The sequence below is a fragment of the Vombatus ursinus genome, unplaced genomic scaffold (genome assembly GCF_900497805.2).
Source record: "Vombatus ursinus unplaced genomic scaffold, bare-nosed wombat genome assembly UNPS02009835.1, whole genome shotgun sequence".
Lineage (NCBI taxonomy): Eukaryota > Metazoa > Chordata > Mammalia > Diprotodontia > Vombatidae > Vombatus > Vombatus ursinus.
This window is the reverse complement of record NW_020949613.1, coordinates 25,245,557-25,260,229: the sequence shown is the minus strand read 5'-3', so window position 1 is coordinate 25,260,229 and position 14,673 is coordinate 25,245,557. Positions and strand designations below refer to the sequence as shown.

Below are 14,673 nucleotides of genomic sequence, written 5' to 3'. Positions count from 1 at the left end.
AGAGAGAGTTGTGCAAAGTCACCTCGCAGAAAGTAAGTCAGCCTTACTTTCTCTTCCAGAGACATCTGGGTCCAATGGCCAGATATAGATCAGGACAACTGGAGATTGCCCAGGATGCAATGGGGGACCTTGGCCTTTTTAAACTAAAGTCTTTGTCAGGTCTCATTTTCACAGAGGCAATGCCCATTCGGTAACTCAATAGGGTGGAGGGACAATATGCAAAAAGAAAAAATTATATGACAAAATATTTACAGAGCAAATGGAAAGTAATCTGAGAGGGAAGGCACTAACAGTAGTGGGGACTGGGAAAGGCCTTCCATAGAGGGTGGAATTTGAACAGAGGCTTGAAGAATGCCAGAGAGACCAGAAATTGAAAGCGAGAAGGGAAGGCATTACAGGCATGAGGAATTGTTAGTGCAAAGGCACTAAGATAGATGATGTGGTGTCTGAAACAGAAAGGTTCATTGGACAAGTCCAAAGTGTTCAGTGCAAGGTTCTCAATGAAAGGCCTGCTGTACCATACACAGTAAGTCCTGGCTAGAAAAGCAGCTGATTAGAAAACGGCCAAGTGCAGAAGAAATTTTGAACCAGGCATTGGCGTACATTGGGAGAACTATTTGCTCCCAAGCAGGTGTTTATGTTGTACTGCCCAGGATAAATTATCCTTTCTATCCCACCTGATGGCATTTAATTACCAACCAGACAACTCTTGATAATAGGATAAGATAAAATTCATGTCCTGAACACTGGAATTTCAAAACCTAGAAAATAAGGAAAATGGGGCTAATAAGAGGATTTGCCCCTCAAAGTGTATCTCTATTAGAGAAACAGCATGGTGTAGTAGAGAGACTAGGAGTTAGAAGTGGTCACTTAAAAGAGGGAGGAGATTTGTTCTGTTTGGCCCCAAGGGCAGAACCGGGAGTGATACATAGAAACTTCAAAAATACAAATTTAAGCTTAAGGAAGGAATAAGTTACACCTAGCTGACTTATAAATGAGAAAGATTTCCTCCTCTGATATTCTCAACCATACAATAGCTGGCTTCCGATATTTGAAGGGCTGTTACATGGAAAAGGGATGAAATTTATTCAGCTTGGCCTCAGAGGGCAGAACTAAGAACAATGGGTGGAACACAATCTCTGGGATCCCTTCTAACTCTTGAGATTTCTGTGATTCTGTTACTTATCAACAATAATATGTGAACAAATACTTTGAGCCATCAGGGAAGAAAGTAAAAGAGTAGAGCATAGTACAAAAACTAATAACCTGAGAGTCCAGTGACTTGATCTCCTCTTCATTCTGCCACTAACTAGATATATAATTGGACCAAATCACTTCTCCCCTTGGCCTCAGTTTCCTCATACTGACACAGATTATCATTTTCCATACAATTTACAACAATAGAAAATTGTCTAGGGGCACTGACAGACTAAGCAATATAGTCAGGATTGCACAGCCAGTCTGAGTCAGAGATTCTGGAAAACTTTTCCAGTTTCTGGGGCTCCCAGGTGGTCATGATGGGTCACATAGGTGAGCTTTCACCTCATCTTGCCAGGGCCCCGGGCCTCCACTTTCCAACCTCTCCATTTCTCCTCCTCTTCCTTTCCAGCATTCCATTCTATGTTTTCTTCACCTATTAAAAAGTGCTTTACCTGAGAGTCTACGTGGCAGAGCAAAGAAAGAAAGGTGCCAAAAATTGTACTTTATATATATATATATAAAATGGACAGGTTAGATGAACTCATTTTTAGCTCTGAGTCAATGAAAATGCTCATACAGAGCATTAGGCATACAGCCTAATGAATATCATTTTTAAAAATTGTTAATGAGGGGGTGTCATATTTCTGTACTCTGGAAACTCCACTAGCTAAAGAAAGGAAAGCTTTGTGAAATCCAAAGAGATGTGTCTTGCCCTCCCCACTCTTTTACTTTTACACCATCATTGACACACCCATAAAAAGGAAATCCTCTGACTCTCAATCAATTGCCCTCCCAGAGAGGCCAGCTAGGCAAACATGCCCCACATCCCTCAAAAGCTGGAGAATAGAAAGCCAATCAGCTTAGTATTAGCCCCAGTGCTGCATTAGAAGTCATCTGGGCCTAATCAGGAATTAATGTACAGCATTTGGTAGTAATTTAATTTCCGTAATAAACCTAATGAGCAATTTAATACAAGAGCCCAAAAGGAATTGGCTGCTACTGTCTGAGCCCCTTTCTTTCTTCACAACCCCACCCAGGTTCCTTTTCAGGTCATCTTGTCACCAGTGAACATTTTCTACAGTATAATAAGTAGAAAATAGTAATGAAAACATTAATAATAATGACTCACATTTCTATCATGTTCTTTTGAGGTTTTCAAAGTACTTGTTCACAAAAGTAAGTATAAGTGGTACTGCTAGCAGCTAGGTGGCACAGTGGATAGTGCACTGAACCTGGGAAGACCCAAGTTCAAATCTGACCTCAGACACATACTAGCTGTGTGACTCTGGTCAAGTCACTTAACTTTTGTCTGCCTCAGTTCCTTCAACTGTAAAATGGGAATAATAATAGCACCTGCCTCCTACAGTTATTGTGAGGATCCAATGAGATAATATTTGCAAAGCACTATATAAATGTAACTATCATTACTGTTGTTATTATAGTATCATATGTTATTACATTGTTATTATCTGCCTTGTATCATCTCCATTTTACAGATACAGAGATTTAGACTCAGAATGGTTAATGATTGTCCCAGTATTACACAGTTAGCAAGTATCAAAAGTAAGATTACTCAAACAGGTCTTCTTTAATCAGTGATTTTCTTTTCACTTTGGGTGCTTTTTTGAGGGGCAAGGGAGAGAGAAGTAAAGTGGGGATGATATGAATCAGCCCAGTGATGTCATCCAACTAGGAAGTTCCCAGTGAGGAATTTCCTCAACTGACACAGATTATCATTTTCCATACAATTTACAACATTAGAGAACTGTCTAGGGGCACTGACAGACTAAGCAATGTAGTCAGGATTGCACAGCCAGTCTGAGTCAGAGATTCTGGAAAACTTTTCCGGTTTCTGGGGCTCCCAGGTGGTCATGATGGGTCACATAGGTGAGCTTTCACCTCATCTTGCCAGAGCCCCGGGCCTCCACTTTCCGGCCTCTCCATTTCTCCTCCTTTTCCTTTCCAGCATTCCATTCTGTGTTTTCTTCATCTATTAGAATATAATCATCCTGAGGGCAGGGACTGCCTTTCTTGTTTTTGTTGGTATGCCCAGCATTTAGCACAATGCCTGGTCTATAGTAAGCATTTAATAAGTGCTTTACCTGAGAGTCTACGTGGCAGAGCAAAGAAAGAAAGGTGCCAAAAATTGTTTATGGCCTGGATTTTTTATTTATCTCAACTCCCCTTAGTCTAAGCTTTAAAGGCTATCATAGGTGCAGTAAGCAGGTTAGCATTCACTCAGAGATTTTGTTCAATACTTCCTATGTGTGTTCAATACTTCATATGTTGGGGTATCTTGCATCTGTAAGCTGGACCAACAGGCAAGCACCAGGTTCTAGAGTGTTCTAAAACCTAACACAGGTAAATCAATATAAATGCAGTCTGAAGGTCAAAATGAGTGACTTGGGGATTAGCTGCATTACTGTTCTGTTCAGGCAGCATGGATAATTGAGAGTGACTAATTACTCATTTTGGTAACAATGCAGCCTCCTGCTGCTGTGTTTGCAAACACTGCATAGAGAATGAAATGGTGATATACACAAAGGACGGTGAAATATCAAATCAATTAAGAAAATGCTTTATAAAGTACATGGAAGCCAAAATTCCAGTCATTTTGCACAGCATCTGATATTACTGAGCCACTTTTTTTTATGTTTAGTATACATCTCCACATTAAGACCAGTTCTAACAACAAGTAATTGTTCTGGATTTAATAAGAGTGATTCTCAGAATATTATGCATACCTCCTAGTAGCCAAGCACCAGCTAGTTTTGCCTATAAATCCATTCCTAGCTTATTCAGAGAAAATATTCCAGAAGACTAGGGCAGATCGTAAATGACTTGGATAATTAAAGCAGGAAAAATAACAGCAAGAAGAAAATAAGAACACTTGGACTGGATTTGGGAGAGAGTTATGAACAAATCCAAGTGTTTTGGACTTAAGTATCATGTCCATTCTCCTTTCCTTATTGATTTATTATGCTAATAATAGTGTCTATCTCTCAGTATTGTAGTGAGAATTAAATGAGATATTTGTAAAGTGCACGACACAGTGCCTTGCACATAGTAGGCACTTAACATATACTTATTTCCTTCCTTCCTTCCTATTAGATATCTCTCCAAGAGGTACTTAATTCTTCCATCATTGTAAATCACCCAAAAAGTTCTCCAGGTGGGCGTTATTTCAAGTTAGGGAAGGCTCAGAAGTCTAAAAGAGGGATCTCACAAGATCATCTCTCTCTCTCTCTCTCTCTCTCTCTCTCTCTCTCTCTCTCTCTCTCTCTCTCTCTCTCTCTCTCTCTCTCTCTTTCTCTCTCTCTCTGCAGATGCAAAAAATATTTAAGACACTTCCAGGATTCAAAGAAATCCATGTTTTAGGATTTAGGTGAGTATGAAAATCTAACTCTCTCATTTAGTATTTTCCTGACCTTTTTTTTTTTAAAGCTATATCAATACAAAACTTGCATTATTCATTCCAAGGTTTCGCTTTCAGTTCTATCCTAAAAATAAGATGCATTCTAGATAGTTGGATTTTCAAAGATGAACATGAGTCTGGGTCATTTTTAAATGAACTGAGTTCCTTCTGCCCTGAGGAAATCACTTCTTCATCTATACTTTTCAACCATGATTTGCTGGCAATGTTCTTAATGATCCTCCTATAAAACTGGCTCTTATGAGATGGATCAAATAAGGATATAAAGGCCTCTTTGGCCTGTAGCTTAGAGAATGACCATGCAACCAGCTTTCCCAAATCCCATACAAGAATACCACCATCTGTAAGTCCCACCAGGCAGAAGGAAAGGATGAAACTATCTTCCAACTACCCTCACCATCAGCATTCTGGCACATGAACCTACAGCTGATGAAAGCAGCCTTGTTTTTATCCATTAGTATCAAAACACGCTAATGTGGTGGGTGGCTTTTGGCAAGACTTTTTAAAACCATTCATTATGCCAAACATCCATCTCACACCCCCAGATGGGTTCACAATTGGCTATTTTAAAAATCCACAGAAGGTTTATAATTCAGCTCCAACATGAGCAGAAAATGATTCTCTGTATCTAAGGTTAACGACAGGGAGCAGAGAGATGAGGGTACAGCTAAAGTTTCTTCTTGGCATACTCATTATCTATTTTTTAAAGCCACGGGATACACCGAGTCAGCAGGAATAAGACAACCTCATAAATAGTTTTCTGTGTGTGTTCGCTTGGTTGGTTTATTTCTTTCTAAGTTTCCATGCCCTACTGATTTGTGTAACTTCTAGAGAGGGAAATATTAAAAAGTGAACATAATAAACAGTGAAATCCTTAATATTGACAGAAGTAGACTCATTTGTCTTCATTTCACAATGCTAGTCTGTAGCAGTTCACATGAAATTATATGTATGAAACTAAAATTAAAATGGAAAGAATAAAATTCTGAATATAGGCAAGTTGTCTCTAGAAAAGCTCTGCAGTGAAATTAGCAGATTTTTTATTTAAAGTTGTTATGGATGACATAATAAGAAGGAACTTCATAGTGAACTCAGATATATTGAAGTTGCTAAGATCATCTTCAAGTAAATGAAAAATATCATCAAAATAAAGAATTAATAGATAATAGTAATTAGCATTTATACAACACATTATGGCATCATGATATATAGTGAATAGAGCTCCAATCTTGGAATCTTTGAAATAGACTACCTGAGTTATCCTAGAAAACACCACTTAACCTCTCATTTTCTTGGCAAAGTCTCTGTAAGTTACAGAAAAGTTGACAATCTGCATTGATGGACAGAGTTTCCATGTCAAGAGTTCCTTGCACCATGAAATCACAGACCCAATACACACACATACATATTTACACACACACACATATATATGTATACATACATACATACATACACATACACAAAGGCACAGGGTATTCTAAAAGTTTTAGTGCAAATTTAAACTTTAATAGCTTAAACCTTAATATCTTTAAATTACACTGAGACTTTTGGAACACCCTGTGAGTAGAGGGAGAGAAACAGAGAAAGAAAATGCATGAGAGCATTTTAGAGTTTGAGAAACACTTCATATACACTATCTCCTTTGATCTTCAAACCAAGTCAGGTATTACAATAAGCCTAGCACTCTATTCATTATGCCACCTAGCTGCCTTGAAAAATCAAAGAATGAAAGAAAAAACTTAAATATCAAATTAATATATATACACATTAGTCTACAACTTCCTCCTATGGGTTAAAGTCTTTCTAAGGACTAGATATGCTTCCTTAAATAGGTTATACAATAAATGCAAAGATTTTCCCCGTGACTACAGCTATTTTAAAACTTTGTGTGACAAACATTTTAAGTCATGTACTTAGAAAATGATAATTTTCTCTTAATTAATAACACTAAAAGAAGATATAAAAACATTAACAGTAAGCTCACTCCTTCATTGATGCTCAGTCCTTATTCAGGTCAAGGGCATGACCCTGACTTTTCAAAGGCTTTGCCAGTGTAGCACAAGCTCTGAACTATTAATATTGGCCCCTTAATGGACTACATACCTATAATGTTCAGGCCAGGTCCTACCATCTGCCAAGGCAGCTTGGGACTGAATGTCTGCTGTCCAAAGACCAGCCTCACTAATTCCACAGAATCTCACTCCATCACTAGGTTGCCCACAAACTGATGAATTTTTCAAGAACAGTATCCCAAAAAAACTAATTCAATAAGGGCTTGTATTTGTGAAGGAAGAAGCCATATTGATGAAATCATAGTTCATAGGATCACTGATTTAGAGCTGGACGAGGACCTGAGAGGCCTTCTAGCCTACCCTCTCACTTTACAGATAAAGAAAATGAAGCAGAGATTTTAAGTGATTTGACCAAAAATATGCAGGTGGCAGATCTGGGACCCAGACCCAGATCATCTGACTCCAAAAGCATTCTCTTGGCTTCAGATCCAAGAGAGGTATACATCATGTAAGTTTCTTAGTACTTTAAATGTAGAACATTCCATTAATTTCATTTTCTAGTATCATTAACTATTTTTTTCCAAACCCCAAGCTTATAAACTGAAAGGTACTAATCTCGTACTTAGCATTTCATTCCCTACTGATGTCCGTTAATTGTGAAAATGCTATCTCAGTCAATCTATTCATTTGGTATCCTTTGTAAGTTCTTTCTCTAGCAAAGAAAAAAAACGATCTTGCTTCCTTTTATTTGTGCTCCCACGCTGAATTGGAGTGAAAGCATCCTTTTCACTGGATTATCAAAATCCTTCCAATATTGTTTCTGCAGACTCAGATAACTTCATACTAGGTTTCCTTTGAGCATGATAAGCCCATATTCCATAATTATTCACTGAAAAGGAATAGAAGTTTCAGTTATGCCTGAAAATGAGGCCATGGGAATTATTTCATCACTCCCTCATCTGCTGAAAAACTGTAGTCAGCAGCAGAGTTAGGCTTCTCTCACAAAACAAGCCAGACAGACCCTCAAGTCTGTAATCAGGAGGCAGACTTCCCAGGAGAACAGGCTACTGTCATTTGTTCCCCTCAATGGAAATAAGTAAAAGTACATATTACTCCCCAGACCACTGAACAGGTCTGACCATATCACTCCACCATAAACTCCAGTGGCTCTCCAATAGATCTTCAAGGATCAAATTTAAATCCTGTTTGACTTTTAAAGCCCTTCACCAATTGACCCCTTCCTACCTTTCTAATCCTCATCTACCTTTCCCATGTCTACTACCTACTATACTATCCAGCAACACTAGCCTTCTCATCGTTTCTCACACATGACACTCAATCTTCAAGTTCTACTCATTTGCATTGGCTGTCCCCCAGTGCCTAGAATGCTCTCTCTTCTCACCTCCATCTCCTGGCTTCCCTTACTTCCTTCAGATTCTACCTTCAGCAAGAGGCCTTTCCTAGTCTCACTCCCACTCCCCATAATACTCCTCTGAGACTGTTGTTGTTATTCATTTATTTCAGTCATGTCTGACTCATCATGACCCTATTTAGGATTTTCTTGGTAAAGATAGTAGAGTAGTTTGCCATTTCCTTTTCCAGATCATTATACAGATAAAGAAACTGAGCAAAAAGAGTTAAATGACTTGCCCAGGATAACACAGCTAGTAAGTGTCTGAGCCCATATTTGAACTCAGGAATATGAGTCTTCCTGACTCCAATCCTGACACTCTATCCACTGCACCACCTAGCTGCCCCTAATCTCTTAAATATCTTCTAGGCATAATTTTTTGCAGATCTTCTCCAATTAGAATGGGAGCTCCTTGAGGACAGGGACCATGTTTTTGCCTTTCTTTGTATCCACAGCCCTTAGAACAGTTCCCAGCACATAATAGGTGTTTAATAAATGTTCATTGACTGACTTGCTAGACAAATGATCCATCGTCCTGGGGTGGGGGGAGAGGCATTTCCGTCCCCGTGCAGCAACCCTCATTACTACTATAGATGTTCTCTTGAGAGTACTGAGAGAAGGAAAGTTGGGTTAATTGGGTTAGCTTTAGTCCTTTCTCACCACTGCATGAAAGGTACCGACTAAGAGCCAAGTTGTTTAGTACATTCTACTCATAAAGTACTGAGCTGTTAATCCCTTAATATCTAACATAGTCTTTTCTCATCTCCGTCTGTCATTTGAGATACAAAGGGGTAAACTGTATGTGTCTTCTAGACTGAATGGCCATAAATGGCCAGAGTGATTTAAGTGAAATCATCAGTCTCATTGTCCATCCTTTAGGAGTTAGTAGGAACTGAGTACAGGGCTCATGTTCATGGTCAGTACACACACTCTACCTAATTCTGCTGATTGAAGAAGAAAAATAAAATGATAGGAAATGGCAAATAGTTATTCCTACAGTGAGGCTGAAGTGTGAAAAATTACTCTGGAAACAAACTGCTCACTGTATCAAATCATAAAATCTTATAGTGGAACATGACCCAGATCAGGAACTCAACCATTTTTATATCATGGACTCTTTTAGCAGTCTGGTGAAGCCTGTAGACCCTTTCTCAGAATAATATTTTTAAATCCATAAAATGAAATATATAGGATGATGATGGAAACTTTATTGAAATACAGTAATTTTTTTTTTAAAAATTAAGTTCACAGACCCAAGGTTAAGAACACCTGTTCTAAACCAACCTTTCCCTCAAGAGGAATCTCTTCTATAATATCTCAGACAAGTGGTCATACAGCCTCTGCTTTAAGACTTCCAGTAACAGAGAACTCAAGGGCAGCTAGCTGGTGCAGTAGATAGCATGCCAAGCCTAGAGTCAGGAAGACCTGAGTTCAAGTCCAGCCTCAGACACTTACTAACTGGGTGATCTGGCAAGTCATTAAACCCTCTTTGCCCCAGTTTCCTCATCTGTAAAATGAACTGGAAAAGGAATGGCAAACCACTCCAATATCTTTGCCACAAAAACCCCAAATAGGGTCATGAAGAGTCAGACATGACTGAAATCACAGAACAACAAAACAGAGAACTCACTACTACCTTGATACTCCATCTCAACCCTGAGAACCCATTCCATTTTTGGACAATTCTAGTTGTGGGAAAGTTTATCTTTATATCTAGCCAAAATCTATCTTCCTAATTATTCCACCATTACTCCTAATTATGCCCTCTGGGGCCAAACAGAGCACATTTAATTCATTTTCCATATCGTATATTTAATCCATCATATATTTAGAATCATAAATAATAGCTAGAAGGGATTTCAGAGTCTATCTCATTCAAACCTTTCATTTTACAGACAAGGAAGCTGAGGTCCTAGAAGATTAAGGGCCTTGGCCAAGGTCACCCAGGTAGTTCGTGTCAGAGGCAGTATTGGAGCCCAGGTTTTCTGACTCCATCACCAGCCCTCTTTCCATGCTGTCTCCCTTAAAGGCAGTTATGATTTCACCTCTTAGTCATCTCTTCTCCAGGCTAAACATGCCCAGTTCCCTTCAGCTGATACTCATATGACATGGTCTCTAGTGCCCTCACCATCCTGGTTGTATATGCTCTGTATATGCTTCAGCTTATTAATGTCATTTCCCAATATGTGGTACTCAAAATTGAACCCTATACTATTATGTTGTCTGAAAAGGACAGTGTAAAGTAGGATTATCACCCCACCCTCCTTTTGGATACTATACTTCTATTAATTAGCCTAAGTCTACATTTGGTTTTTGCACTTTTTTGGGAGGGGGAGGGCATGGGACAGTTTCCAAAGGTCACAGTATTAACTTATATTAAGTTTGCAGTACACTAGAAATCCCAGATCCTTTTCACATGAAGTATTAGTTCAATCAATAAACATTTATTAAGTACCAATGGTGTGTCAGGTGCTGTACTATTGTTGGGCTCCATTCTACAGAGTTGATTGTTGGAAGTTAAGTGTAGAACACAAAGAGGCTTTCCAGAACACCAGTAACCAGTGTTGTACTAGTATATGTTTAACAATCAGCTCTCTGGGGAGGGGGGAGGGGAGAAGTACATACACTCAAATTTAATCTTCATTATTAAAATTTTCTCTGTCACTTTCTTAAATCAAGATAATCAGCAAAACAAATAGAGCCTCAATTTGTAGTAATTACTAATTTCCAAGGTGCAAATGCTGACATTGAAAATTAACAACTGGCTCTCTTGAGCCATATATTCCTGATAATAATCAATTTAATAAATGGTTTCATTTCTCTACAAGATGCTACTGGGATGCCCCTTCTTGGAAAAACTGCAATAGGATTACCCATAATGCATGCTGTAGAGAACAACTTTGTGGCATCTGCCAATATATAGTAGGAAAGCAGGCAGAAAAGGAATTCTCTTTCTTTTGGAAAGAAAAACACATCAGACATAAGTAGTATATATATGTATATAAGTATATATATATATGTATAAGTATATATGTAAGTATATATATACTGACACAGGCTCAGGTACAATTCAGAATCCACAGGACGAATCACAGAAGGGACCTTGTAGGTCAGCTAGGCTAACCTTCCTTCACTTCACAAATAAGGAAACTGAGACTCAAAGAGGGAAAGTAACTTTTCCAGTTATACAGATAAGCAAACAGCAGAGCCAGGATTTGAATCCAGGTCATCTGCCTATAAATCCAGTGTTCATTCTATGACCCTTATTGGACTCTTCACTTTTATCATGCAGTTTCATGTTATTCTCAGAACCTCTCCTTAAAGGCTAAAGACCATGAGTGTCTTTCCCTTATGAAGCCAAGACAGAGATGACAGATAATAAGAGAACTATATGCATGTATGGAATGTTCATTCATCAATCTGCATAGCTCACACAAATATTCTTCTTTCCTCTTCACATGTTCCCACTTGGGGATGATGAACTGAAGACCGAAGAAGGAAAGAGATGGGTAATTTGCATTCTTTCTTTTGCTTTTAGAAACCCAGGAGATTCATTTGTTCAACATACATTTACTGAGGACCAGTTCGGTAGAGGGCACTATGTTGGATGCTAGGGACACACACACAAAAGTTAAATGCCTGCCCCCTAGGAGCTTGTGTTCTACTTAAGCAGTTTCCTAACAAATCTATACCCTGAACCAGTAAAGTAAGCCAGCCTTTATTTCAGGTGTAATATCTGAGTAAGCTAGTGATTCGTTAATATTTTCTTTACAAGCTGAAGAAGTCACTTAATTCTATCACTGGCATGGGTTGGGGGAGGGAATTTTTAGCCTAAAAACATTCCCTTATAGAAGGTAAACAGGCAAATTGCACCAGTGAATCAATCCAACCATCAATCAATAAGCATTTATTAAGCACCTATTGCATGCTGGGCACTGGGTTAAGCATTGAGAATACGAAGACAAAATTGAAAGTCTGCCTTCAAAGAGTTTATATTCTAATGGGGCATTTATTCTAATGTATCTAACGGGCTAAAAATTACCCTATAAAACTTAAGGTCTGTTGAAAAATGTATGTCATTGTGGAATACCATGCTTGAAAAGGGCATCTGTGGTATAGGAAGCTGTCCATGTGCACCTATAGATATGCACCCTGAATTTGGAGTAGTGCAGACACTAATTTGCTATTTCTATTCCAAGGTCAGTTTAAACTGTGAAAAAAAAACCTACTCTGTCTTGGAGAGCTCTAGAACAAACAACGAGTTCCTATAATTGACTAGTAAAATAATTAACTATAGAATCTTGTCTCATGTTTTGTTTAAGCTCCCCTTCCTCAGATATCTACTTTTGGTTTTCTATGAGAGCTAAGCTAAAGAGAACCAATCAGCATGAAAGTCAGAGTTCTCCTTTTTTTTCTTTTTCTTTTTCTTTTGTCTTTTTCAAAGAAGGAGCCCACCTTTGAAATGTGTATAAAGAAATAAGGCAGCAGGATGCATCTCCATTAATGTAAATTGTCATTAAGGATAATTTAGTGTCCAGGAATGTTAATCATCCACTTTTCTCAAGTAGCAAAATTTTCTAATTAAAACAAAAATAACTAGCATGTTATTTCTTCTTTATGTCATCTTGGAATAAATGTTGAGAAGGAGGTAAGGAGAAAGAGGAAGCCAAGGAGGCACCTTCAATGTTATAATCAGGAGGCTAATGAAGTGTCTTTTAACATATGAACATTAAACAAGAGACTATTGTCCATTACCAAATGAGTACCTAAACTGCCCCTCATCAGGTTCAAACCAATTCCTTATAGGTACTATCTATACTACAACCTATTATAGATCCCATGATTTAGGGACCTTAAAGGTCATCTAGTCCTACCCCTTCAGTTTACAGATGAGGGAAGCTGAGAACCAGGAGTTTGGTCAAGTGACTTGACCAAAGTCACACTGAGCTTATTATTAAGTTATAAAAATAGCAGAGTCAGGATTCAAATCCAAGTCTTATGACTCCAAATCTTGAGCTCTTTTATCATTTTCCCATGGTATATTAAAATTCCCAATTCCAGAATCCATTTAAGAAGTAGTATGTATAGCTTTTTAAACCAACTTTTCAAAATCTCAATGAATATTTGGTATTTCTTTTTTAATGCATCTCTATATCAACAAAATTACAGCTAGCCTGAAGTTTTGTAATAATAGCTTTGGGGACAGGAAGACTTTAAGTACAGAAATTTCCTCTACCGATGAATGAATGAATGAAAAGGCATGTATTAACCCTACTTGTGTTATGCCCTACTAAGTGTTGGGAATACAAGTGCAGAAAAAAAAAAGAAAGAGAGAAAGAGAAATAATCCTTGTCCTCGAGCAGAGTAACATTTTGTATGCAACTTACAGTACTAGAGTTGTCTGAAGCACTGAGAAGTCAAGTGATTTGCATAAGGACCTGGATAGTATGTGTCAAAGGCAGGTCTTACTGGATCTTACTGATTCTAAAGTTGGCCCTTTAGCTACCATATCTCTCTGTTCTCAATGGCATATCCACAGAGTCACTTTGTCTCACTTTGAAATTCAAGTATCAGATGTCATAGTCTTTTTGTTTTGTTTTGTTTTTTAGCATAGAATAGAAAGAAGGAAAGGGATGAGAATGACTTGAGGTATAGGTATACTCAGGGTGAATAAAGGCTGAGGTTTCCTTCCCTCTCATGGCAAGGGTGGGGAGGGTTGGTGTGAGCTAGTAGGTACAGGAAGGGAAGAATAGATGCCCAGAGGTTGGTGTGGGAGATGGGCAGGAGATTTTAGCTGAAACTATACCAGGGCATTCGTAAGAGACTGGGGATCCCTGAGGACTGGGATCCTAATAGGAATAGAAACATGGCCATTCCCTCAGGGAGCTCCCAGTCAGAAACAGTCAAGCACAAGTCTCATTTGGAAAGGCAAAGATCTTTGAGAATTTTCTTGGCATGTAACAGATGGCTCTTGGTAGGTCATGTCTTTTCCTACCCTACAGCTCAAGCAGCACAGTTGCTCGACAGCTGGTGATCTTTAAGAGAGACAGATCAGAAAGAGGAAGGCCCAGCGGCAACCTGTCAACCATTCACCCTAATGAAATTGAAAACGAAAGCAAGCCTGAGAGCTTGAAGGAGGAAGAACTTCAAGAAAGCAGTCTCACCTCAGCAGGGCTGCAGCAACTAATTACCACAGCACTAGAGGAAGACAAGTCTTTGGAACTGGGAACTATTCAGTTTACTGATGGTCAGTCAATAGTTATAGCTGTGGGCTTAGCCTATAGATCAACCATAGAATGCTAGAGCTACAAGGGCCCTAAAAGACCATCTAATCCAACTTCTTCCTTTTATGGATAAGGAAACTGAAGACCAGAGGGGTGAGATGATTTACCCAAGGTCACAAGAAGTTAGGGACCTCCTAGCAACGTCTCATAGATATGATACATGATTAGCAATCACTTGACATTTTCCAGGTTTTATAAGAACTAAGAATCCTTCACCCAGTTCTCCCAACACTTAGCATGGTGGTCTTCCCAAAATCTTCACTCTCATATAATAGAACCTGGAAAATGTCAAGTGATTACTAATCATGTACTGTGTATATGAGATGTTGCTGT

The 14,673-nt window shown here is 38.6% G+C and overlaps 1 protein-coding gene across 1 annotated transcript in view; it reads left to right on the top strand.

Annotated features, from left to right (window-relative positions):
* Positions 1-14,673, top strand: part of IMPG1 (interphotoreceptor matrix proteoglycan 1) — a 188,754-nt gene that overhangs the window by 86,771 nt on the left and 87,310 nt on the right. The window contains exons 8-10 of the mRNA XM_027852906.1: positions 4,527-4,585; positions 11,545-11,565; positions 14,059-14,303. Coding sequence (XP_027708707.1) covers positions 4,527-4,585; positions 11,545-11,565; positions 14,059-14,303 — 325 coding nt within the window. The remainder of the gene's footprint in view (positions 1-4,526; positions 4,586-11,544; positions 11,566-14,058; positions 14,304-14,673) is intronic.